Raw genomic sequence first — 25859 nt, 5'->3', positions numbered from 1 at the left:
AACTAGTTAATGTTAAAACATAATAAACTGCAGCTATTGACTGAAGCCCTGAAGGTGTTCTTCTCCTTCTCAATTATGGCTCAGATAGTGAAAGTGTTTATGACTCCTTTGGAATGAGATCTCACCTGTTGCTGTGCTGCATGCCTACAAACTGATGCACATTTACGGTTTATGTGAGAATTAATCACAGAGATGTGTCAGATCTGGCTCCAGCTGTGCTCTGCTTAACAGACGTTTAGATTCTGGCAGGTCTTTAAAGCATTACACACACACATACTGTGGCTTCTTTCATTCAAGCAGCAACTGACTGTAGCTGGTCACGCAGTGATAAATGTAGATAAAGGATCAGCAGCTCAGTTCCTGCTGGTATCCAAACTAAACACATCAGTCATATCCATCCATCCATTATCTACACTAGCTGCAGCCTATCCCAGATCACTTTGGGCAAAGGCAGGGTACAGCCTGGACAGGTTGCCAATCCATCACAGGGCCAACACATAGAGACAGACGGAAACAAAGACCATTCATGCTCTCATTCACACCTAAGGGCAATTTGTAGAATCACCAATTAACCTGAGGTGCATGTTTTTTGGATGGTGGGAGGAAGCCGGAGTACCCGGAGAGAACCCATGCAGGCACAAGTAAAACATGCAAACTCTGCACAGAAAGGCCCGGATTTGAACGCGGAACCTTTTCACTGTGAGGCGACAATGCTAACCACTGCACCACTGTGCCACCATACACATCCATCATCTTTTAAATAAAAGCCTCAAAGACATGATGCAGTTAGGCTGGGATGTGTAGATCATAAACTGCTTACAAGGGATGGACACATGTAAGAGACCCTCAGTTTTCTTGAAAACAGCCTCTCAGTCATATTTTACTCCCCGTCAGCCGAAAAGGAGATTATCCATATAAGGCAGAGTTGTTACTATTTCGCAACCATCTCCACTGTGTATTTATGAACTGCACAGATTTGTCATTCATCCAGAGCTCAAGGCTTCTCTTTCTTTGCCAAATGCAATTACAAACAAATGCTAGCTTGTTTGTTTAGTTTGGCTCCTCACGACAATCTCAGAGGGTAAGAAAAGGTAAAGATCGCGCACAACGCAGTTTATATGGACGTATCCTGAGGTGTTCCCAGGCCAGCCGGGAGATATAATCCCTCCAGCATGTCCTGGGTCTTCCCCGGGGTGTCCTGCCAGTTGGGCGTGCCCGGAAAACCTCCAGAGGGGGGCGCCGAGGAGGCATCCTGATCAGATGCCCGAACCACCTCAGCTGACTCCTTTGGACACGAAGGAGTAGCGCCTCAACTTCAAGTTCCCTCTTGATATCCAAACTCCTTACCCTATCTCTAAGGCTGAGCCCGGCCACCCTACGGAGTAAACTCATTTCGGCCGCTTGTAGCTGCGACCTCGTTCTTTTGGTCACGATCCAGAGCTCGTGACCATCGGTGAGAGTCGGAATGTAGATCGCCCGGTAAACTGAGAGCTTCACCTTCCGGCTCAGCTCCCTTCTCACCAGCACGGTCCGGTGCAGCGCCTGTTGTACTGCTGCAGCAGCACCGATCAGGCGGTCGATCTCCCGCTCCATCCTCCCCTCACTCGTGAACAAGACCCCGAGATACTTAAACTCCTTCGCTTGAGGCAGGCACTCTGTCCCCACCTGGAGGGAGCAATCCACCGGTTTCTGGCAGAGAACTATGGCCTCAGATTTGGAGGTGCTAACCCTCATCCCCGCCGCTTCACACCCAGCTGTAAACTGCCCCAGTGAGTGCTGGAGGTTGTGGTCCGAAGAGGCCAACAGGACCACATCATCTGCAAACAGCAGAGATGTGATCTGGAGACCCCCGAACCCGACGTGCTCCTCCCCCCGACTGCACCTAGATATCCTGTCCATGAAGGTCACAAACAGGATCGGTAACAAAGGACAGCCCTGGCGGAGGCCAACACCCACTGGAAACAAGTCTGACTTATTGCCGAGAATACGAACACAGCTCCTACTGCGGTTGTACAGAGCCCGGCTGGTCCATTGCAATGGGTCCGGCACCCCGTACTCCCACAGCACCCCCCACAAAAACCCCCGGGGGACCCGGTCGAAAGCCTTCTCCAAGTCCACAAAACACATGTAGACTGGATGGGCAAACTCCCAGGCCCCCTCCAGTAGTCTTGCAAGGGTGAAGAGCTGGTCCACTGTTCCATGACGAGGACGGAATCCGCACTGCTCCTCTTGAATCTGAGGTTCGACAAACGGTCGGAGCCTCCTTTCCAGCACTCTGGCATAAACTTTGCCCGGGAGGCTGAGTAATGTGATACCCCGATATTTGGAGCACACTTTTTGAAAATGGTCCCCTTTTTTGAAAATGGGAACCACCACCCCGGTCTGCCAGTCCATGGGCACTGTTCCTGAACCCCATGCGACAAGGAAGAGGCGTGTCAGCCAAGACAGCCCAGCAATGTCCAGCGCCTTCAGCATCTCAGGGCGGATCTTAACCACCCCTGGCGCCTTTCCACCGAGGAGCTTTTTGACTACCTCAGAGGCCTCTGCCAGGGATATGGGTGCGACCCCCCCCACGCTGTCTCCTCTCCGGAAGACATGGTGGCCCAGTTTAGGAGTTCCTCAAAGTGCTCTTTCAACCGCCCAACGATGTCCCCCATCCGAGTCAGCAGTTCTCCCCCCCACTGAGAACAGCTTGGGGTAGTCCCTGCTTTCCCTTCCTTCCCTCCCTGCAACCCGCATGGAGGCGACCCTCTCGTTCTCCATGGAGAACTCCAACACACCGGTGCTCAGCCGGGGGCTCGTGAGTATCCCCACTCCCGCCGGGCGCCTCTCACCTTGGGCAACTCCAGAAAAGGATAGAGTCCAGCCCCTCCCCAGGAGCTTAGTTCCAGAGCCAGTGCTGTGCATGGAGGTGAGCCCAACTATATCTAGCTGGTACCGCTCCACCTCCTGCACCAGCTCCGGCTCTTTCCCCGCTAGCGAGGTGACGTTTCACGTCCCTAGAGCTAGTCTATGCTGCTGACGATCGGTTCGCCCGGGCCCCCGGCCCGGCCTGCCACGTGGTATGCAATGCACCCGACCCCGATGCTTGTCCCTGCGGGTGGTGGGTCCACAGGGTGGCTGCTCCACTATGTTTGTTCGGGCTGTGCCCAACCGGGCCCCATGGGCGAAGGCCCGGCCACCAGACGCTCGCCGGCAAGCTCCCCTCCTGGGTCTGGCTCCGGGAGGGTGCCCCGGTTTCCCTGATCCGGGCGAGGTGGCTTCAGTCCGTGGGCTACTGTACATCGGGGTCTTTTTGAGCCGCTCTTTGTCTGGGCTCTCACCTGAGACCAGTTTGCCTTGGGAGACCCTACCAGGGGCTGATGCCCCGGACAACATAGCTCCCAGGATCACTGAGCCACTCAAACCCCTCTACCCCGTTAAGGTGGTGACTCGCGGAGGAGAATTATAAATCAGTGATGTGATAATCTGAGTGGATTTAAGGATTTTTAAATCTGCTGTTTTAGTGTCAGGCTTTTAAAAAAATTCTCCAAAGGGAAGCCTCCGTTTGTGTTTGATGAGACTAATTTATATTTTGTGGTCATTCAGCTTTGGTCACCTGAAGGTGGATGATTTACCCAAGTCTAAAACGTCTTACAATGCACCAGCGTACACATCTGTATCATTTGACATTTGCTTTGAAACAGGAGCTGCAGACAGATGCTGTTGTTTTTTACTTTTCATCTTACTGTCAAAGAGAACACTACTCAGTGCCCTTAATCAGTGTCATGAATAATTCTGCAGATGCAACATTTCTCAACTGGAAATGATAACAGGCATTTTCACATTAGCGATATTGAGCAAGAACCGGGCTTCCAAATAAACAGCAAGTTAAGACTTCTTCCTGGCACTTGTTTTGGATTTTGATAATCTCTCAGTGTGTCTGTTCCTGCCCATGCAATGTGTGCACATTCCTGTGTAAACAAAATGAGGGTCTGAAACTTTGCCAAATCTAAAGCTTATCATAATGTCAAGAAAAATCACAAGTGCAGCAGATGTGAGTAAACGCTGGCAGAATTGGCACCAAACTGGGAGGTGACGGTAATAGGCAGAGCGATGCCTGTTTCAGACAGTCTGTTATTTCCTTGAGGGGAATTCACAAGTGGGAGGTGAAGGTACACTGAAGGACCCGTAACTTGGGAAAGAGCGAGAGTTTTCAAAGTCTGACTTTGCAGATGGGACAAAGTGAAAGTCTCTCTCAAAGGAGCTGAGACTGTAATATGCTTCATATTTTATCATGAGCTTGTTAATCGAAAGCACTTGAAACAAATCAGTTCCTGAGAACTGGCTCAAGAGTCAAAGTTTTATTGAACTTGTTTATGAGGAATCGTTCAACACCCCCGTAGGAATGTCTCTGTTAACGTCAATCTGGTGTTTTGTATGCAGCATAAAAAAGCGGTAATATAATGACATGCTCCTCCTGCTGGAAGGAAAGATCCGGGAGATAGCGTCCAGATCAGGGGACTGGAGAGGAAACAGTTTAAAATCAAAAGTAATTTTTATTATGAATAATGAATCTGGCCTCACTTTTTTTACGATAAATATTAATACAGAGGGGCATTAAGTTCAGGACAGCATCCATGAAGCATCTATTCCTTAAAACACAAGCAAACATGAGCATAATACATAACAAAAAGACATTCACAAAATTAAATTAAAAGTGTGCAAAACCTTTAACCATGTGTGGACTTTTTTTTGCCATAAAATTAGCTGCTTTTTAACATGTATGTAACATCTACATGAAGTGAAGGCATTTTGTGTTAAAAACACATACAAAAAAAAACACTTAAACCGGCGGCAGACTTACATTTTACCTGTGGTCCTGATTTTGATTTGTGTCAAACCTCATTTCTCTTGTTTCCTTCCTGTAAAATCAAGAATAGAATTTAAAATTCACCTGCTGACGTACAAAGCTCTTCACGACCGAGCTCCATCTTATTGAACCATATGATCCCAACAGAGCGCTTTGCCCTCAGTGTGCTGGCCTGCTTGTTGTTCCCAGAGTTTCCAAGTTGAATGGGAGGCAGAGCCTTCAGCTTTCAGGTGCCTCGTCTGTGGAACCAGCTCCCAGTTTGAGTTCGGGAGGGCAGACACACAGCCTGGTGTGAACCAGACCCAATTTCACTGCATGAATATATGGGTCTTGGCACCCTCCATAGAGAATTGTTTGCAAATGCTAATACGAGCCGAGTTCTCAGACTGTTATCACAGCGAAGAAAATTGAAGCTGTGAGACACAGTCAGTGCAGCTATGCTAGCAGACAGCCTCTCTAGCTTTAAGATTAAACTCAAAAAGTTCCTTATTAATAAAGCTTATAGTTAGGGCTGGCTCAGGTGACCCTTAACCATGCCTTAGTCATGCTGCTACAGTCCCAGGTTACTACTACATTTTAAAAAACATTGATCGTGTTAATGTAGTTTTTGTTATTTTAGTTCCTTGTGTGTGTTGTTTTGTTATTGTAAAGTGTTTTGAGACCATGTTGCATGGTGATTTTACACTCAACATAAAACTAAATTTAGTTTAATTGTTTTTTACCCTTATAGTTTCACTTCTGTCGGACCCTGCATGTTGTCAGTGTGTCTCTTGTGAGGATTACCTGTGGCCTTGGATTAGTTCAGAAGATTTATGTTCTGACACAGAAGGATTGGAAGATGCTGATAGCCATTCAGTGATTGATGAATGTTTTGCATCAGTAAGCTTGCTGTTGGTGATCTAATCAGAACAGAAAGCCATGGCTAATTACTGAAGAGACATGTCCTACTCTATGAGCTATAATTGACTTAAACCGTGGGAAGAACAACCCCTCTGCTCCGACCTCTATCTCTGTGTGCCTGCCACTTCTGTCCACATATAACATAACACCTCATCGATTTAGGGAGCCTGAAGTGATTGAATGAGTGTCAGTGAACAGATGGGCATATATGTATATGATAAAGTGCCTGTGTCGCCACAACTGAGACGGTCCAGTCATTATAGTAGAACACACACAGCGGAGGGATTGTGTTTGTCAACAGCTGCTGCAGACCACTTGTTCGGATTGCTGTACTCGTCAGGGCGAAGCGCAGAATAACCCACGGCCTCCACCGTCCTTCTCTTCTGGGCCCGGTGGAGGAGGATCCGGTAGGTCCCCGTCAACGGGCTCCTACAGTCTAAACAGGGATTGTTTTGGAAATGAACTGCCACAACTCCGAGATCTGACAGCATGTTCTTCACCTCTTGCTCCTCCGCGCACAGAGCCTGGTCGGCCTTGGCAAAGTGGGCCGGGGACTGGGCCAGGGTCACGTACGGACGAGGGTACTCAACCCCCACCAGCCAAGAACTGTTCGTGACCTGTGTGAGAGTGGAGCGATCAGCAGGCACAGGCCGCAGCATACCCTTAATGACCAGCTGGCATGGATCAGGTACATAAGCAGGGATACTGTAGGCCCCCTGCAGGATACAGCGCTTCAGCCTCCCCAGGTTGTCCCCAAAGAAGGGTAAAGTCGCCGTCACCATGAAGTACAAGAGAATACCTAAAGCCCAGATGTCTGAATAGCGTCCAGAGTAACCTTTGTCTTTAAAAAGTTCAGGAGCAGCGTAAGGTGGAGAGCCACAGAAGTTGGTGAGCAGCTCGCTGGGGCTGCTCTCCGTGCTGAAGCCGAAGTCGCCAACCTTGATGCAGTAACTGGTGGTGTAGAAGATGTTTTCCGCCTTTAGGTCTCTGTGGACGATGTTGCAGTTGTGCTGAAAGATCACACAAAGGTGAGCAATTTTAGCTACAGTATTTCTGTCGAAAATATTTTCCTTTCAGAGGAGTTCATCCTCATATAACATGTTTTAGAGGTGTTTTGGGGGCCAAAGGGATTTAAGCACCAGCTGTGAACATCAGGATCCCTGATTCACTTCATGTCATTCCCAATTTCTATATCTCTGATTCCTCTTATCGATGTCTCCTTCAACATAAAAAAAAAACCAGCATATAACACACTTTAAACAACAACAATGTATTTTACTCTTCTTTTGTGCATTCTCTCTTTATGTCATTGATTGACTGAATTAGTGACAATTGAATCATTAATAATACTATTAATGGCAACAGTAGATAACTAGTGATTTTTTTTCCTGGTGTTTTATGTTTAGCTGGAAAACAGAAAAGATTCAAATGCATCCCCCTTGCAGAAAAAACAAGTGTTTCCCATGTTTTGTACATGAGACACGTGATCACATGTATGACACATGTTTAGCACATGCTCCCACATGTGTTAACATGGGTAAAATATGTGGAAAGGTTTTCGCATTGGAATCTACATGAGCTTTACACATTACACCATGGAAATGTTCCAAAACCACATTACCCATGGGCAAAATACATGTTTCACTGCACAGTCACATGTGTATTTGGACACGTGATCATGAGTTTTTGCACATGTGAAATACATGTCGTTTTTCTGTAAGGGCATGATGATCTCCAACCCCTTCAAAAGACCATTTGGTTTTAGACCCTGACCTGCTGTTAAACACTGATTTCATTTTATCCTTCCTCTCTTCTTTCTCCTTAAGATAAAAGGCAAAAAATGGCCCCACATGTTTGCAAATATACTTAAAATGAACATGATCAAAATATTGACGCCTTTAAAACAAGTAAATTTTGTTTCTCCTAACTCATTAATATGAATAATGAATACTTTAAAATTGTGCTCATGTCATGCCCTGACACAGACACTCACCATGTGTTTAACAGCAGATATGACTTGTGCAAACACCAGCTTGGTTTCCAGGTTGTTGAGCTTCCCTCTGGTGGTGATTCGAGAGAACAGGTCTCCACCGCTGCCGTACTCCATCACCAGGTACAGCTTCCTGCTGCTCTCAATCACCTCGTAAAGGCGCACTATGTTGGGGTGGCACAGCTTCTCCAGGCTGGTGATCTCTGTTTCGACCAAAGGCTGGCTCCTCTTATTGAAACGCTGCTTCTCCATGACTTTAACAGCTACTCTCTCTGAGACAGAAGAGGAGGAGGAGGCTTAGCTGTCAGTGACTGGTTTTAGCTTTTAGGGTCTGATGAATTGAAAGGTCGAAAAATGAGCAGAGACGTACTCAAGAGATCTAAATATAAGAAAAAATTGAGTAATGGATGCCAAGGTGAAGAATTTACTTTTGGCAGTTTATTTTATTGGAGGACTGTCACAGGATTATTCTAATCCAAGGTAGGACAAGCATGTGACTGAGAACCAAGAACCCCCTGCAGACATGACGTGATCTACTGACATGAAAAATAATTGACAATCATCCAACATTATTTATTTACAACTACAATCCCCTTAAAGTCAAACTGTGTGCATAACAGAAAGGATAAAGTGTGGTTTGACCAGACAGCAGTGAAGGGGCTGTCAGTCAGGTTAGTTATGAACCAGAAAACATTAAATAGCTTCATATAGAGATGAATAACATCATTAAAAAAAACATAATAATAACATAAATAACTCCAGTTTCTGACCTTTTGTCAATGCATGGATCCCCAGCCTGACCGTAGAGAAGTTCCCCTGCCCGACATCCCCACGCAGCTCGTAAAAGCCAACCCTTCGCCCGAGCATCAGGTCATTGGTGATCTTCTCATTGTGGGCCATATCATAGACAACCCTCTCAAACGGAGACTGCCTCATCCTCTCTGCTTCAGTCTGCAAGGGGATGGCATACGTCACAGCAGGACACTGGAGCTTTTCTGTTTTTTCCACCTTTGGAGCCTCGTCTTTGGGATTTTTGTTCATTTTCTGCTTCGGCCAGAATCTCATTTTGATGGCTTGAAAATAAAGAAACAAAACGAGTTTGACAGAAGTGCAGAGGCATCAAAAAACATTGTGTGAAGCAGCATCATTTTTCAGTTACCGGTAACGCAGATATCACACATGCCCTTGTGTTATCGTTATTTTTTGCTCTGCCACCTTTACTGCGGTGTCCCACTAATACTAAATTCAGTGTACAGACAGGTAGTCTGACTGTTCAGGACATTGGTAATGAGATTAGTCTCCTTGTTAACTAACTTACTATAACGTCCTATAGAGGCCTATTTTACATGACCTTCAACCTGGATTTTTGTTTGTATTTAGTTTGTTTCTATTTACAGTTGCAGGTGTCTGTTGGTGAAAATAATGCATGCACCCCAAAGTAGGTGGTCAATAATAACGAAGTAGATTTTAATTTAAGTTTGCAGATAGAAATATCTACTAATGTTACATCCTTTGGTTTTAGACCTACAAAAATACTCAGTTATCTGACTGAACGCATGAAAAGGTAGCTCTCTTCATTGAATTGTATTTGGCAAAACTTAGACCCCAGCACCTCTGTGGTGTCAGTGCTGAACGTGTCTCTGGTTTCGCAGGGCTGGACAAATGATACATTTTTGGAGTCTGCTGTATGTTCGAATTTTTAATAATGGAAAAAAACAGGATTTGTCGACCTTTCCTGTTTTCTTTCTGTTATGGGAACAACAGTTTTGTTACTTGGACATAGTTCTTGAGATTCAGCAGATTTCTTTGAAAATACGGCCAAAATTCTTCCAGCAAGACAATGTTTTGACTTGCATGCTAACCTTGTACAGTGTTTATTTTGTTTTTACAGGAAACAGTCGATTACGAAGTCAGTGTTACATAAAGAGCAGATGGCAAACATTAACTCATTAGTGAGAGCACATACAATCTACCAAAACGACTGCACGTGACGAATCAGTGAAATAATAAAGTAGCCGATGATAAACAACTAATATTAAACTTTTGTAAATCTATTGTGTGATAGCCCTGTGCCTCCTCCTCGTCACTGTGGGTTAAATTTAGCTGACAGAAAGATCAGTACTTGGAGTTGGACAGGATTACTGTCACGGTCACTTCTGAATGTAGATGGTTATTTTTAGGATACTAATGAAGGCTAACTAAGGGTTCAAAACATGAATTGAAAAAGCTAATAAATTAAGGTTACAGTTCTTACAAATAACTTTTAATCATTAACTAATATTATTCTTTGTATTGCATTTGTCTGTGAATGTTTCTTGTTGGTGTGTGTATTTAACAGAAACATAATTAACTTGCCTTGCCTGTATGTGGTAATTTAATTCCTGTAAAAACAATTATTCCTCAAAAAGATTTAATAAGTATTCATTGCAGCTTACATAATGCTGTTTTATTTCCATGTTTACCAGAAAATTCATAAATGAGAATGGAAGCATATTCTAAGCCAATTAGTCATTTTAAACAAGGTAAAACTAGACCATAGCACATTATAGTACCACTAATACATAATTTACTAACACTTTAAACAGGTTACAAGCCATTAATAAGAACTGTACTGTTATAAATGCTAGTAATACTTTAAAAAATACTAACATCCGTCTGTGACTTTTCTGATTAACCACCAAGTCTGCAGTAATATATTGTATTAAGTTGTTAATAAAAGCTTTTTGCAATAATTAATCTTACAGATGGTTTTAAGTGCTGAAAAGACAAAGTATGTATCAATCTAAAAAACAAACGATAGCTAAGATAATTAATCATTGTAACTGATCAATAAGGCATTAATAAATAATTTATTAATCCGTACATTTAGTTTTTACAAAACTACAATTTTTTTTTTTTTTTAAAAGCACACAGAGCAAATTATTTTACCTGGGATCTGTGGATCTTTCATGTCCCTCAGGCTGTAACACCGAACTGTGACTGAACATTCGAATGATCTTCAGTGGACTTAAAGCACTCAATCCTATTAGCACAGTGTATTAGTGGAGTGCTCATTAAGTCCTCAGACTCAAACTGACACAACAGAAATGCTGCAAACGTACTTTCAAAGAGTGAAATGATCATGCCACATATTTGTTTTCATACTGGACGATAAAGCCGATGACTATCATGTTTTTTTTTATTATTATTGATTATAGTGTAGGTGTCTGATTTAAAATCTAAATCAGACACCTACACCAAGCTTTACTGACATGAAAGCTTAAATTATATTTTTGGTCTTTCTTGAATGAATAAATCTCAGAGGGAAACAACCATAAACTTACAACACAGTAACATATATGTATATATCCATGACTGAAACATTACACATGTAAATATTATGTAAGAGGAATACAACATACTACTTTATCTTTTATCCTTTAGAAAAAACAAGCACCTTACATTATAATTAGTTGTGTTGTTGTTGTGTCTCATTTCTACTTGGCACTTTAACTCATGAATAGGAGATAGCTGAATATTATTACGGCTGCTATAAACAATTTTTTTAAGTAACAATGCATCAAATTATTAAATTCATTCATGGTGAAGAGCACAGTTAATTAAGTTATCACCTGACTTCCCCTCAGCTTTAAGCAGTATTTCTGCATCTGTATGCAAATGTTTTGGTTTGCAGCTCATAACTTTTCAGTTTTATTCACTCTCACATCTGTTGTAAGAGTTGTTTCCAGACACAACAGGACGGAGGCCCTAATTGTCAAAACACAATAACAATTAACTAAATACAACAGCTTTTGCATAATTTTTTAACAGTTTCCTTAAGTGCTGGTGGAGAACAAAACAGAGCAATAACTACAATACTGGACTTACAATTATTGAGTGGCCAGAAACACACTTGCACATGTAATGTTGTGCCATTTCTTCTAGATGTGTAAATAAGTAATTATTCTGGCCAGCAAGTTCTCCAATAAGTAATTTACATACTGGAGAGACAGTAACATACAGTGGATCCAGAAAGTATTCACAGCGTTTCACTTTTTCCACATTTTGTTATGTTACATCATTATTCCAAAATGGATTAAATAAAAAAAATTCCTCAAAATTCTACACACAATACCTCATAATGATAACATGAAAAAAGTTATTTTGAAATTTGTGCAAATCTATTAAAAATTTAAAAATCACATGTACATAAGTATTCACAGCCTTTGCCACTCAAAATTGAGCTCAGGTGCATCCTGTTTCCACTGATCATCCTTGAGATGTTTCTACATCTACATCAGTTGGAGTCCAACTGTGGTAAATTCAGTTGATTGGATATGATTTGGAAAGACACACACTGTCTATATAAGGTCCCACAGTGGACAGTGCATGTCAGAGCACAAACCAAACCATGAACTCCAAAGAATTGTCTGTAGACCTCCGAGACAGGATTGTATCGAGGCACAGATCTGGGGAAGGGTACAGAACAATCTCTGCAGCATTGAAGGTCCCAATGAGCACAGTGGCCTCCATCATCTGTAAATGGAAGAAGTTTGGAACCACCAGGACTCTTGCTAGAGTCGGCCGCCCGGCCAAACTGAGCGATCGGGGGAGAAGGGCCTCAGTCAGGGAGGTGACCAAGAACCCGATGGTCACTCTGACAGAGCTCCAACGTTGCTCTGTGAAGAGAGGAGAACCTTCCAGAAGGACAACCATCTCTGCAGCACTCCACCAAGCAGGCCTGTATGGTAGAGTGGCCAGACGGAAGCCACTCCTCAGTAAAAGGCACATGACAGCCCACCTGGAGTTTACCAAAAGGCACCTGAAGGACTGTCAGACCATGAGAAACTAAATTCTCTGGTCTGATGAAATAAAGATGCCAAGCGTCATGTCTGGAGGAAATACTGTGAATACTTTTCCGTTTTGTTTACAGCTTGCTTACACTTACTGCCTCCCAGTGGACATATTGTGAGTAAAGTTGAGTTTTCTGTATAAGTAATTTGCCAAAGTGTAATAAATAGTTGAATTAAACGGATATCTTTTTAATGACCCTGTTCTTTTCAGAGAAACAAAACATTACTTCCATTTGTGGCCAACATCAGTTTCTTGACATCTCCACACCGTGCTCCACACTACCATTATCGTCCGAGGCGGCAACGTGCTTTGATTGGCAGTTAGCTCTAGCCAATAGCAGAATCTCCATTCACAATCTATCCAATCACCGACGAGGATCAATTGGCGGGGTCTAAACTGACTGACGAATCAACGCGGGCGGTCCACCGACAGTCCGGAAGCACATGCTGGGGCACGCCGCTACCGCTGATGTTGTTATTATCTGTGATATGCAGCTAGAAGGCAGTTGTGGTTTGCGTGTTTGTTTTAGAAATATAACGTTTGTGTAAAATATTGGAGAATGGCAGCAACAGTGGCGACGCCGGTCACCCCAGCGGAGCACGACCCTGAGCGGTGCGGGAGTGAAGAGGAGACCCGCGGGGCCGAGGCGGAGGAGGGCAGCCAGCAGCAGCAGACAGGCCCCGCGGCCGCCGTGACCCACAACCGGCTGTCCAAACTCCCGCTTGCCCGCATCAAGGCGCTGATGAAGACCGACCCAGACGTGTCCCTTGCTAGCCAGGAGTCTGTGTTCATCATCGCTAAAGCCACGGTAAAAGTATTTAAAGGATCCTGCAGCAGCAGCACCAATCAGGCTGCCTGATCAGTTTATGACTTAAGTTTGATACAAAAGGTTTCCTCGGAGGGATGTGTGATCAGTATCGTCAATATGTGGTTGATACATTTATACATTTCTATTTCAACGTGGAAAAACCCGTCATAATCCAAGTTTCTCATCCTGCAGCTACTTAAGTAGTACACATCAACCACGTGGACATTCATGCAGGAATCCTTCACTGTAAATACGTAATCTCTTCAAATAGTATGGGCTGGCGATACAGCAACGTTATATCTTATTGTGATATTAGACGAGATACCACCTGAGATTTTAGGATATTGTAATGTCATGATATGACAGAAGTGTTGTCTTTTCCTGTTTTAAAGGATGCTTGACAGGAAACTGCCTGTTTGTAGGGCGTGTTTTTGTCCATATCACGCAGCCTTACAAGGAGCGTCCTCTGCTTCATGCAGGCAACTTTATTCATATTTGTTTCTTTACTAAATTAGTAGTGAGAAGAGGAACTGCTAGGTCACCAAGCAACGTAAACCAAGTAAAGACTACAGGGGGCAAGACAATGTCGATACACTTGAGTATTGTAATACGTTGTGTGATGCTATATTGATTCTCAAGAACACTGTATTGATTTTATATATATTTATTGAAACAGTCTGCTTAGATACATTTGTTTACCCAAAGAATCCTGCAAGCACATGTATTTAATTTTGGTTTTTTTTCTGATGTAGTTAAATGATAATTGCTTTGCTCAGATTTCTAAAAAAAATAGTGCAATAATGTTGGATGTTACCGAGACTTTGATGAATGCAGATCCCACTGATGTGATTTCATAAAGTTAACTGTATTTTTTTTTTACACAGATGTTCAGACAGTAGTGCCGTGTTCATTGCACTATGATAAAATTAAAATAATAAAATTGCGATATAACAGCTTGCTTACAGTATCACAGTATATTAAATCATAACCCCTGGATCATGATACTTATTATTATATTATTGTTGTATCACCAAAATCTGGCCAATACACAGCTGGAAGGATGAATCAAGTGAATTTCATAAAGGTGTTTTATTATAAAATATCATTTAATATCAGTTAAACCTGTTGGTTAGTGGCATTGATCGTTTCTGAGATTAATCTTGCATGTTTCTTTTTTTGGTCTTCCAGGAGTTGTTTGTTGAGATGATTGCCAAAGATGCCCTGGTTTACGCCCAGCAAGGAAAGAGGAAAACTTTGCAAAGAAAAGATTTGGGTGAGTGCTTTAAAGATATTTGTAATTCCATTTAAAAAATACTTGCAGAATAAGTGTGCTTGAAAATGGGATTGTGCATGAATTATTTCACACAAAGGATGGTACGATGCTGATTATCTTTGAAGGGACTTGGTAAATGTTTAACCCTCATCTTTTCTTTTGCACCCACAGACAACGCAATAGAGGCCATAGATGAATTTGCATTTCTTGAAGGTAAGCCTTGCAAACACAATAAAAAAAATCATCACTGAAAAAACATGCTACATGCAAAACTGATGTAGTGTTCAGATCTAATTTACCTTTTGTTTAATTTGACCTGTTTTGCATGGTTTTAAATTGATCAGTATTCAACAGCAGGCTGAATATATTCCTCACATACACAACAGGAGAATACATAACATTTAGCACTCTGAGTGCAGGTGTGCGCACGTTTAATTGACTTTATTGACTGCATTTTGCACCAGAACACGTTGTACTGATTCTTTCTTTTCTTTTCAGGCACACTAGATTAACGGGTGCCTCAGAAGAACCAATCGGAGTGTTAAATATCCACAACCATCCAAGAGACCTTCCATTAGAGCATCACAGTGCATTGTGGAAAACTTTCTGGTATTTTTTTTTTTTTTTTTTTTAAGTTAAACTCTCAAAATGGATGTTTATAAATGCTTTTATACAGTGGGCCCTTCAGATTTTTCATACTCAACTTTGAAGCGTCAGTGGTAATGTGTACATTTTTTGTAAATATTTGTGAATACTACTGCACAATAAAATAAATGTACATTCTAGACAACAGATTTCTGTCAGAATGAAACCTTTTTTTTTAATCAAACAGGGCATTAACTCACATGCTGCCCTCACACCTTAGGCTTTCATGTTGGACAAAGTCATTTCCTCATTAAGTGTTTTTAATTTGTGCCTCGTCAGCACCTCCCAAGCACTGGCAGCGTGCCCCCGTCTTTTTCTATTTTCATTTTGTTCAGTTAAATGCCTCAGCTCACCTACACCCTCTGAGCAAATAATCTGGAGTTTTATGGAAGTGGGAACTAAATAGACATTTTGTCAGATTTTCAGAAGAACTGAAAAGGATATAAAGATGCAATCACAGAGCTCCATGGCCGGAGGAGTTTCTTCTTCTAAGTGTCTCATTCTCGCAATAACGGCCATTAAGGTTGAATGATCACAAGTACCATCGGTTGATTGACAGTAACTATGTCAAACTGAATTTAATCTGGAAACATTAGCAACAACCGTAGCCAGGCAATATCTTTGTAAATGAGGCGCATGGTGAGCAACACTCACAGCCTGGAAACTAAACTGTACACAGTAGCTTCCCTCTCTCTCTCCCTGGACCGCTCAGGTGAATCATTTTGAATATTGTCCGCCAAAGTGGGCCAAACCTCTGTCCAAGGTGCTGATCCGGGGAGATCCAGGGATGTGGGAGCTGTCCAGGGTGCTCTCCCTGTCAACACGTTTAAAGGATTTCCTCCTTTTACTAAGTATGAAAGGATGGAAACTAAACTGATTGGATTTTCTGGATTAAACTGATTTCATTACAGGAGAATTGGCAGCAAACCGATTTTCTTTATTTAAATCGTATTAAATGTCTACAGTAGTGTATGTCCTCGCCGTCTCTGGGTGAATTTCAGGCTCCGGAAGTTTTGTCAACTTTTACTATTCGGTTTTTCTGCTGGATATGTCAATTTAACCAAAAGACAATGATATGTGAGCAATAAATGGACAACTGACATCATCTGAAGAACTCAATGTATTCTACAAGATTTCTAGAAACTTTTAAAAGGAGCTGAACGAGTCTATAGCCCTTGCAGAAATGCCCAACCAGTGCAACAATTTTTAAAAGCCAACATTGATAATTGAGTCTTTAAAAAAAATCATACAAAATATATCGTTTGACTCGAACACATACTATCAAAATGTTATAAGGAGGCCTGAAATGTGGCTGTTCAAGAACTGCCTCATGATGAATTTGTCATTATGGAAAATAAAATAAAGTGCTCCGGTTTAATGACACCACAAAACCGCTGCATATCTTTGCTATTTCTATAGCTATTGCTCGGATTTCTTCCTGGTTATCAATCTATTATATGCTAATTTTGACCTGATCGATATTATTTGGACAAAGATGGTCTGTATTTGAAATCTAGGTATATAAGATGAATTTATCTTCTCAGTTTTATTAACATTAAATCTCCCGAAAAGAACAAAATATGAAAGTCATCAGCATTTGTTTTAATACCCAGTGTTGCTGCTGCAGCAATGCAATACATTTTGAATATGCAGCCAGTGGTGAGATGTTAAAGGTCAGATTTCTTGCTCAACACGGTGACACTGAGAAAATCCCATAAAGCTCTTGAGTTTGCATTAGGAATGTATCTGAATCTCTCCAGACCTGAGATATGTGTTGTTCTTCCTGGCAGCATTTGTTAAACACATCCAGAGTGTCCAGTTTCACACTCTGGGCTCAGTCAAGACCCCTTGAGTTTTTGTAGTGGGGATTTTCAAAATAAATGCCTGAGTGTGTTTAAGCTGATTTTTTTGGGTTTAGTGTTTCGGGGGGTAATGAAACAGAGCTGTGAGAAGCATAGATGTTTGGTTCCCGAGGAGGACCAGTCAACTCCCTGCAGAGGAATGCCTGACTGGCACAGGGAAACACGCAATACTCTTTTCTAATAAAATATAATCACATGTTGAAGGGTTGGACATCATTTTATTTCCACAGTCAATAAAGACATTCCATTAAGGAAATCTCATGTGAAAAGAAAATGCAGAGCCTTCCCCTGTCCAGAACAGAACATGAACTATAAATCTGGGACTGCTTGGCCTCGTGCTTCTCCTTTATGTCGATGGAAAAAATACCATGCTGAGAGAATAAGCTTTGATCCCGTGGCTTTGCTTGTGAAAATATGACTTAAAACTTGATTTTACTGTTTGGCTATTTCAAAGAAATGAGTCAAACAAATTTGAGTGACATTTAAGATCATCAAACACCGAATAAAATACAACCAGGTCTGCTTTTCAGTTTGAAATTAAAAGAACAGAGAAATGGGTTTATTTGCTTCCTCTTATGTAGATAAGAAGATCAGTTGCTCTCTGATGCCATGTACTCTAGACATCAAGTTTCAAGCCAGAAGATCATTAGCTTAGCATAGCCTAAGTATTGGAAACAGGCGGAAACAGCTAACATAGCTGTATCAAAATGTTATACAAGACTATAGAGTCTACGGGGATGTGAAGCTGTACTCAGACACATCAGCATGCTAACATGCTCACAGTGACAATGGAAACATGATCTGCAGCAAGTAGCATGTTCACCATGTTGGTTTAACAAGTTAGCATGCGAATGTGAGCTAAATAATTAAGAATAAAGAGCTGAAGCTGCTGGAACATCATTCGTTAAACTGAAGAAGAGACCAAATTAAAATTCTCTTGAGTTCATCTTGTGGGGTATGACATGGATGTTGGTACCTAATATTATGACAATTCATGCAGTGGTTTCATTTTACTTAACGACAACATCGTGGTGGGGCTGGAGTGAAAGTGAATCAACCAGCAAAGTCATTTAGACAAATCTGAAAACTGAACATCTAAACCAAATTTTTTTGGCCACCCGTCCAATAGCGGTCAAGACATTTAACAAAAATGTCACTGAACTTAAAGATTTCACCAAAGTAGTCCACAGACCGATACTGCAGGTCCTTCTCCTCCACATAGCTTATCAAAACTCCGCTCACAAACTCACATACATTTTCATTTAATCTCCGCAAAAAGTACAAGGAAGTACAAGCTGGAACTATTCCTTTAATTGGGATCATAAATTGCACAAGAACTTATTGCCAGACCAATGTCTTTGGCTCAGAAACAAAAAAATAATATGCTGTTCCTGAGAACAGCATTGCACACAGCTTGTTGTCTGATTTACAGATCTCCCCATTTGCTTCCTTTATAAAGATTATATCAAGTATTTGTCTTTCATCCCTCAGAAATCCCTTTCAGGTACAGTAAGATTTCTCAGGCTGTATGTCCAGTGCGGTGAGCCAAGACCTCCATCATCTCCAGAAAGCCATCACATCCCTCCATACATCTTTAACATATCTTCTCCACTTCAGTGAGGAAGACATTACTCACTCATTCCCACCTTTTGCTGCTGTTACTTTTTTTTATTTTTTTGATGTCCCACATGTTTGTAGGTCTGCACACCTTGACAGGAGATATTTTAATCACTGGAAAGATATGCACAAAATGTACTGTATCTGGCTCACAAGCAGACCTGTAGTCATGGGGAAGGTATGTTTTTGCAGCTGAGATTCCAACCTGATTTCTTGGGTCAAATTCTTGAACACTTAACCCCACCCCCATCACACGCACGCACACACACATTTTTTTACCCTAACCTCAGTGCACAGGCTGCATACTTTCATATCCATGGTTCCATACGGGACATATTGTTACCTTGTTGTCTGAATATTTCTAAGTTTTTCCACCATGAATTTTAGGAGCCAAAGAATAATTTGTTCAATGTTAAGATCTGTTGAACCACAGGAATTTAGCCAAGCCCATTTTGATGTAACCCTACAAAATGTGTCCATTACATGTTCCACTTTAGTGTCTAACGCAATATTTCACTGCATGAGAGGTGACTCATGGTTCCAGTACTGCCCTTCCAGAGTGCTGAACATTTCTTTTGTTTTTTGTTTTTTCCAGAGTACAGTGTGTCCAAAGTATTTAAGCTAATGAGGGGTTATGTTTTTTTGTTGTTGAATTTCTAAGTTTGATTTATGAAGTGATGATGAGAAAATTGTAATTTTCCCCATAATATATCTGCAAGAATATTCAATGGATCAGCCCCTGCAGTTTTACTGACATTTACATTTTTTTTAAATCATGGAAAAACAAAACAAAACCAAAAAAACAGCTATTAAACATGTCTCATTCCTGTCATCTTTATTTGGTGATATATATCCTGGTTCTCCCTGCAGATAAATGGCCAAATATAAATAAGGCAGAAGAAGCCTTTTCAGCTATCTAAACCATCAACTATAGATGTTAGACTTTGTTGTCAATCCAAAAGAAAGAACTTTAGGGAAAATGCAAGTTTCTCCAACATCCAGCAGCACCCTGAATAGATCACAATAAAATGCAGCCACTATACATGCTATGTTTTATTGACATTTATGGATCCAGACATACAAAATTCTAATAGGTTGCTAATTAGTTGTTAGTGTGGTAGAACTTACCAAACAGGAATTTTTACCAAATATGCATCACGAAAAGATTAAAATCTTTTTTGAATTGCGTGATGCCCATAGCCAGGACATTATGTTCCTTTGTTAGAGGGTTACGGTAGAGACAAGGCAGGAAACTTGCTTTCCTGTCATGTCTCTACTGTAACAAAGGAACATAATGTCCTGAAAAATACTGAAAAATAAATATATTTCTTTCTTTCTTTTTTGGAAAGAAACCTAAGATACCCAGGGTCCAAAGATCAGGGTTTATCTGTCCTGTAAATTTCTTACCAACCCCAAATGAGTTGGTCGGGGTCGTGGAAATGTGCCATGCTGCACCTGCAACCACATCCAACAGTGATGTCATGATGTGCTGGAATGTGGGCAGCAAAATTAATATTTTCAAGAAAATGTAATATTTTACCAGGTTGGACCAAAGCTACAATAGACAGGAACACAGTTGTGTGTTTCGGTATTAATAGGAATTGCAGCTCAAGGTGTTAATTGTCCATGCAGGCTCACTAATTCAATGCTGCGATGCCGTAACATTAATGTTTTTGTCATACCTCATCAAGCCTTTGATTGATCATTTGTTGTTGGCTGTATATTCTGACTTTGGCATTTGTGTTTGTCATTTTTCTCAACCACAAGGTTGGATCAAAGGAATATCTTTCTGAAACAGATGCAGACCCACATTGATTTTTCTGGTTTCTATCTGCATAATCACGTCCAAATGCTGTTTTCTGTTGAAAAGCCTCTTTAATGGCTGTATAGGCTTGAGTTTCTGATAGTGCCTCCAGCTTATTCTTGTGGTGTTCACTAATACAGAAAAAGTTACGTTTTTATTATGATTTATGGGCAGACAGGGAGAGGCTGAAAATAAGTACTAGGGACATGTTTTTCAAACATCTGAATCACTGTATTGGCCAAATATAATACATTTACTTGGTGACATTGGTGCACTGACAAGAGCCAAGCCATACAAATTTAAATAACAGAAAGGAAACCTAGACTGGAAGCAAATCAAGTCTTCAGACTGGTTTCATATTGCAGCCAGACTTCCAAGTTTATTCTGTAAATGAGACAGACGGTCAGAGGGGCCAAACAAGAGAATGAAAGATATGGTTTTATTTGCTTTAAGAAATATTTGTAACATTTATCACTGGATATTTGTAATGCATGCGTTAAGATCAGTCACTGTGAGTTTAAAGTCAATCATACAGTGTGGTATCATCAGCATAGAGAGGAAACCTGAGAATAAAAACTGAAAGCAGCAAGAGGCCAAAGGCCAAACCCTGTAAAACATCACTTAAAAAAATGAGCAAATAAACGGACTTCATGACTGAAATTTTCAGGAAATTAAAGAGACAGAAGACAATTTCTAATAAAAACTAAAACAAAACATGCAGACAACACACAAAATTCAACCCACCAAATACAAGAGAATTTTAAAGAAAACAAATGTTTCATCAGAAGTTTTGTCTTATCTGAGACTTTCTAGGTTGTTCCACAGTTATTAACTTAAAAAAACAGTTACAGTTCAGTTTTAATAATATAATAATAACAGGTATGGTGCATTTAAAATCACATGCATCTATAACACATACTTTAAAATCAAGATTCATTTATGAATTAAATTAAGGCCATGAAGGCAGTTTATCATAGTTTCTAGGTGTGTTTAGCATTTTGGCAGTGAACAAAGGTGATTGAAATGCAGACACACCTTCTGTTCACCAAGAGTTTCCACAACTGTATTAAATAACTGCAAATTGAGGTTAATTACTATTTCTGTCAGGTGGATATAGAAAATAAATTGGTGCTATTTAAATGCCAAATAAGTGGACCATGGGAATTAATGTGGACACCACACAGTGATTACTGCTCTACATCACCCCTTTGATCTGTTTCAGTCTTGAAGGGAAAAATGTAGCAAAGAACAGAAAAGAAACAGGATAAAGGAGGAATTTAAAGCCTCAAATGAGACAAATGAGGCTTGGCATCCTGAGCGAGGAGACAAGAAAGGAGAAAAGAGTGAGAGGTGAGATGAATGTGAAAGGAAAAGAGAATGAGGGAGGGAGTTTAGTTGAGCGTGAGAATGACTGAAAATGGATAAACAGAGGGTGGGAGGGAAAGACGGTAAGACAGAAAAAGAGAGGTGGTGAAAGTGAGTGAGTGAGTGAGTGAGTGAGTGAGAGATGGGCAGGGAGGTATAAAGAGAGGGAGGGAGTCATATAAGAGAGGCAGCCATAGAAGGAGAGGTGACAGAGTAGATTATCCTCCTCTCCTCTTTTCTGCCAGCCTCATCATGTTCATGCTGCAGATGTTGACTGTTATTTCCCTGACTGTTATCTTCTCTGCATCTGTAGAAGGTAGGACACAACCATACTTTCCATGTGTGTGTGTGTGTGTGTGTGTGTGTGTGTGTATTGCATGTGTGTTGCACACTGCAGGTGGACAGTATAGCAAAGAGAGCGATGGCGAAGACAGAAAGGGAAAGAAGCAGCAGGAGCAGCAGGGAGGGAGGCATGGATGTAAACAGAGGGGCAGAACGCAGGAGGACGAGCATCTGAAATCACACCACAGTGTGTCAGGGCTCAGGCTGTGTGATGGTGTGGTCTCGTCTGTTTTCTGAAATGTGGAGGGAGCGCTGGAAGTGCACTGACGTGCCTGAGGATGGATTCAGAATCATCTGTGGCATAACGAAGCAGCACTGTCCTATTTTACAGCTCTTATTGCTCCCGCTGCTTCACATCACACTTTAATTTGTTTACAGATTTGCTTTGGGTGAGGAGACATCATGGCAAACCCGCCACACAAACACACACTCCTCCTCTCTTTCTCTCACTTTCTCTCGTTTCACTGGCACATAGTATGTTTCTCAGCACAATAGGATGCCATTGTAATTCCTCTGACATTCTCGTGTGTATATGTGCGTCCATATGCGAGTGTGTGTATATGTAACTAGAGGGCATGTGCACATTCTGCAGAACACGTAGTTTTTTTCTGTCTACAAAGCTGCCAAAGCTTCGGTCTAAAATCTGTAGATTGACTTGGCATGATTATGCTGTGCAGTGAATATGAAAGCAGAATGTTTCTGTGGAGGATCTTAAGGTTATTTCTGACGATGAACAATAATGTAGACAGCTTGAAACTTTTGTGGTCTGCATGCTGTTAGTGTCCTGCTCTCTTTTGAGACATGACCTTAAAAAGTAAAGCTAAAGGAGTGAAATAGAGGGCAGTAAAGCCAGCATTCATTTACTGAATTTGAGACTAACTTCACTATGATTCTGCCAATTTGATTTTGTTTGGCTCACTCTTTTTCTCTTCCTTTGTCCCTTTTGTTCCACAGCTAAAGGTGTGCAGATGCAGAGGGATGTCCAATGCTGCATGTTGTACTCCCAGGGCAAGGTGCGTACCAAAGATGTGTTGCGGTTTGAGGTGCAGACAGAGGGGCCCGACTGCAGTATACAAGCCATCATGCAAGTATTTCAGCTATCCACTCCTGGAGCTAAAGAGCACACAGCAATCTGCAGGCATGGAAAATATGCCTCTCGTTAGAGGAGGGCAGAGCCGGGCTGAGAGGCATTGTCATCTTTCCAGGTCATGTTGTTATGGCAGGGCTCGGAGCTATAATTGCCAGGGAAGTAAGAAAGGAAATATGTGGGAATAACAAGCCATCTGAAAATACCTTCCGAGCCAGCTGAGCGCTGCCGCAGCCAGTCAGTCAGAACAGCAGGGTTTAGTTAAGTAAACTGCATTGTGATACCTATTGTTTCCAGCAGGTCAGAGAAATCTGATGTAGCAGGGGAATGAAGAGCTTTGCTTTTTCACGTGGTTGAGTTAACAAAAACATGCAAGTGTTTTGGATACAAAAGTTTATTTTTGGTCATCTCTATTTCAGGGATTACCCGCATATTTCTATCAATGATCCTCACTTTTAATCATGGTTTGTTCTTCATTTTACCTGAATAAACATCGCTCTATTACATCTTATAACCTTGCTTCTTTACCACTTGGGATCAAATTCTCAGAGGATTTGCAACAACTTGATAGACATCTTTGTAGTCCTAAATCTTATTACTGAATCACTGTTTTTTCCTTGTTCTTCTATATACAGCAGATTAAAAGCTTTCTTTCCTTTTCCTTCAGTATTCAGCAGAACTTTGTGCTGCTGTCCTGTGTTTTGTAAGATGATGTTTTTTTTCTTAGCCTTTACACAAAGAAGGCGGTGAAATGCGCCGACCCCAGAGATCGAAAGGTGAAGAGGTTGTTGAGAAAGCTGCTCCAGAGACAGAGAACCAAGGCCCACCGAACAATGTGGCTCCTTCCTCATGACAACCTGCCCATCATGTCAGAGGTCAGACACAGCAGTTTTACTACACCGGTAATAAAGTCACATTTGTTAGGCAAACGTAAACAATGTGATCCGCTGTGTCTGCTTCTGCTTGGAAAGATATTTTCATGTAATTTCCATGAGTCATTAATACTTCCTCTTCTTGTGATCATCAGGACAAGAAAGACAACTGGGCAGTTCTCAATGTGGAGTAATGGAGTGCCATCAAATATGGAAGAAAACTCGTAGTCATAAGTAAGCCTCTGTTGAGCATTTTGATACTGCATATACAGGTTATGTGTACCAGGACCTCTTTCAATGTCTCATCCAATATTTTTGTCCATACAGGCCAAGTAAACTTTCAGCAGCTCGTCTTCTTCACAGGTTGAAGCTAGCTGACTCTCTGATCATCTTGTGTGTGTCTCTCTCTCTCTCTCTCTCTATCTACACTACCTGTCTCCCTGGGACCAGACCTGGGCAGCAATACATATTTAAATGGCTTTAGATATTTAAACATGAACTGCGCTTGAAATATTTCCAACACGTGGCTGGGACAGCCTCAGCAGAGGAATGTTGTTTGTAAGATAAGTTGCATTGATTTCATTTTTTTTTAATGGCTTATACTGTTATTTGCCAAAGTCTGCCTGAAAGTGTCTCCCTCTACAACAGCATACTGTAACTACTCGTGGCTGATGTGAAATCAGTGCAACAGTTGTGATGAGACAAGCAGTGATATTAATATTGTATATCAGCAAGATACTCTATGCTTATTTGTGACTTGTATACCTTCAATGTGTAACAACACTTCACACAGTAAAGTAGATGAGGTTTTGTCACTGAGCGTGCAGAATATTGGGAAACTAGTCTCTGTAATGTCGACTTGCACCTTGTTTTCCAGTGTAGGTTCCAGTTATAATGAGGTTTAAAAATCCTTCTTCAGGCTATATTTGACTGTTAATAAAATCAAAGTGGGATCACAGAGAAGATTTCACCTGGATTCAACCTTCTTCGTCACACAAAGAGCAAATGTTCCTGATATTTTGTCCACTTTGTATATTAATTGTTTGTAAACTCTTTATGAAATCTGAATCAACCTTTTAAAATTAGGCCCTCAGGCATCAACGACAGATTTAGATATCTAAATGCAGTTTACATTTGTCTTTTTCACCAGTAGTCTGCCACCGAACAATGCCAAAGCATTCATGATTCAATTCACCATATGGCCAGGCTGTTAAAACTTAGAGGGCTCAACTGTGTGTGAAACACACAAGCATTGTATTGTAGAAGAATGCACTGTATGTTAAAACACAGTATCTCAAGTGAACTATTTTATAAAAGAATCTGAAATAATAATTGGATGTGCCTCAGTGTCTTTTTCTGAGTGTTTTGTGTGTGTGTGTCTCAGCCAGTTGGTGTGGCTGGATTTAGGGACAACAGTGTTTGTCTGTCCAACACTTTTATCATAATGAATTACCTCAAGACATTTGTTCTCCCTCAAAGGATGAAGAGTGATTTTAGTGATCCTTTGAACTTTTCCTGTCACTATAACCTTTGTATTTGTTGTTTTAGTGAAATGTCTCAACAATGATTTAATGAATAGCCATGAAATTTGTTGCAGACCTTCATAACT

General features: G+C 41.3%; 3 protein-coding genes across 3 annotated transcripts; 2 read left to right on the top strand and 1 right to left on the bottom strand.

The window, feature by feature from the left end:
* Positions 1-6009: 6009 nt before the first annotated feature.
* On the bottom strand, positions 6010-10692 carry LOC138198501 (serine/threonine-protein kinase NIM1). Its single transcript, XM_069149939.1, has 4 exons — positions 10671-10692; positions 8513-8815; positions 7746-8014; positions 6010-6762 (listed from the first exon to the last, which is right to left on the bottom strand). Exons 1-4 carry the CDS (start codon positions 10690-10692, stop codon positions 6010-6012), a joined length of 1347 nt encoding a protein of 448 aa, XP_069006040.1.
* Positions 10693-12996: 2304 nt separating this feature from the next.
* Positions 12997-15450, top strand: pole4 (polymerase (DNA-directed), epsilon 4, accessory subunit). Its single transcript, XM_069150417.1, has 4 exons — positions 12997-13383; positions 14572-14656; positions 14828-14869; positions 15155-15450. The coding sequence occupies exons 1-4, from the start codon at positions 13135-13137 to the stop codon at positions 15166-15168; spliced, it is 390 nt and encodes a 129-aa protein (XP_069006518.1). The 5' UTR covers positions 12997-13134; the 3' UTR covers positions 15169-15450.
* A 6693-nt stretch (positions 15451-22143) lies between these two features.
* LOC138198788 (C-C motif chemokine 17-like) lies at positions 22144-25576 on the top strand. The gene is made up of 5 exons (XM_069150415.1): positions 22144-22265; positions 23246-23375; positions 24106-24253; positions 24406-24484; positions 24578-25576. The coding sequence occupies exons 1-4, from the start codon at positions 22202-22204 to the stop codon at positions 24442-24444; spliced, it is 381 nt and encodes a 126-aa protein (XP_069006516.1). The 5' UTR covers positions 22144-22201; the 3' UTR covers positions 24445-24484; positions 24578-25576.
* The last annotated feature ends 283 nt before the right edge of the window (positions 25577-25859 follow it).

Source organism: Embiotoca jacksoni, unplaced genomic scaffold, assembly GCF_022577435.1.
Source record: "Embiotoca jacksoni isolate LCO1_2020_lvr unplaced genomic scaffold, fEmbJac1.0.p SCAF_16, whole genome shotgun sequence".
NCBI lineage: Eukaryota > Metazoa > Chordata > Actinopteri > Embiotocidae > Embiotoca > Embiotoca jacksoni.
The sequence above is the reverse complement of the archived record's forward strand: the minus strand, read 5'-3'. Positions and strand labels throughout refer to the sequence as shown.

Coding starts and splice junctions, on each gene's coding strand:
- pole4 (XM_069150417.1), top strand. CDS start 13,135: ATGGCAGCAACAGTGGCGACGCCGGTCACCCCAGCGGAGCACGACCCT. Junction 13,384..14,571: donor TCATCATCGCTAAAGCCACG/GTAAAAGTATTT, acceptor TTGGTCTTCCAG/GAGTTGTTTGTTGAGATGAT. Junction 14,657..14,827: donor TTTGCAAAGAAAAGATTTGG/GTGAGTGCTTTA, acceptor TTGCACCCACAG/ACAACGCAATAGAGGCCATA.
- LOC138198788 (XM_069150415.1), top strand. CDS start 22,202: ATGTTCATGCTGCAGATGTTGACTGTTATTTCCCTGACTGTTATCTTC. Junction 22,266..23,245: donor CTTCTCTGCATCTGTAGAAG/GTAGGACACAAC, acceptor TTTGTTCCACAG/CTAAAGGTGTGCAGATGCAG. Junction 24,254..24,405: donor ACCTGCCCATCATGTCAGAG/GTCAGACACAGC, acceptor TGTGATCATCAG/GACAAGAAAGACAACTGGGC.
- LOC138198501 (XM_069149939.1), bottom strand. CDS start 10,692: ATGAAAGATCCACAGATCCCAG. Junction 8,015..8,512: donor GATCCATGCATTGACAAAAG/GTCAGAAACTGG, acceptor CTTCTGTCTCAG/AGAGAGTAGCTGTTAAAGTC. Junction 6,763..7,745: donor TATCTGCTGTTAAACACATG/GTGAGTGTCTGT, acceptor GTGATCTTTCAG/CACAACTGCAACATCGTCCA.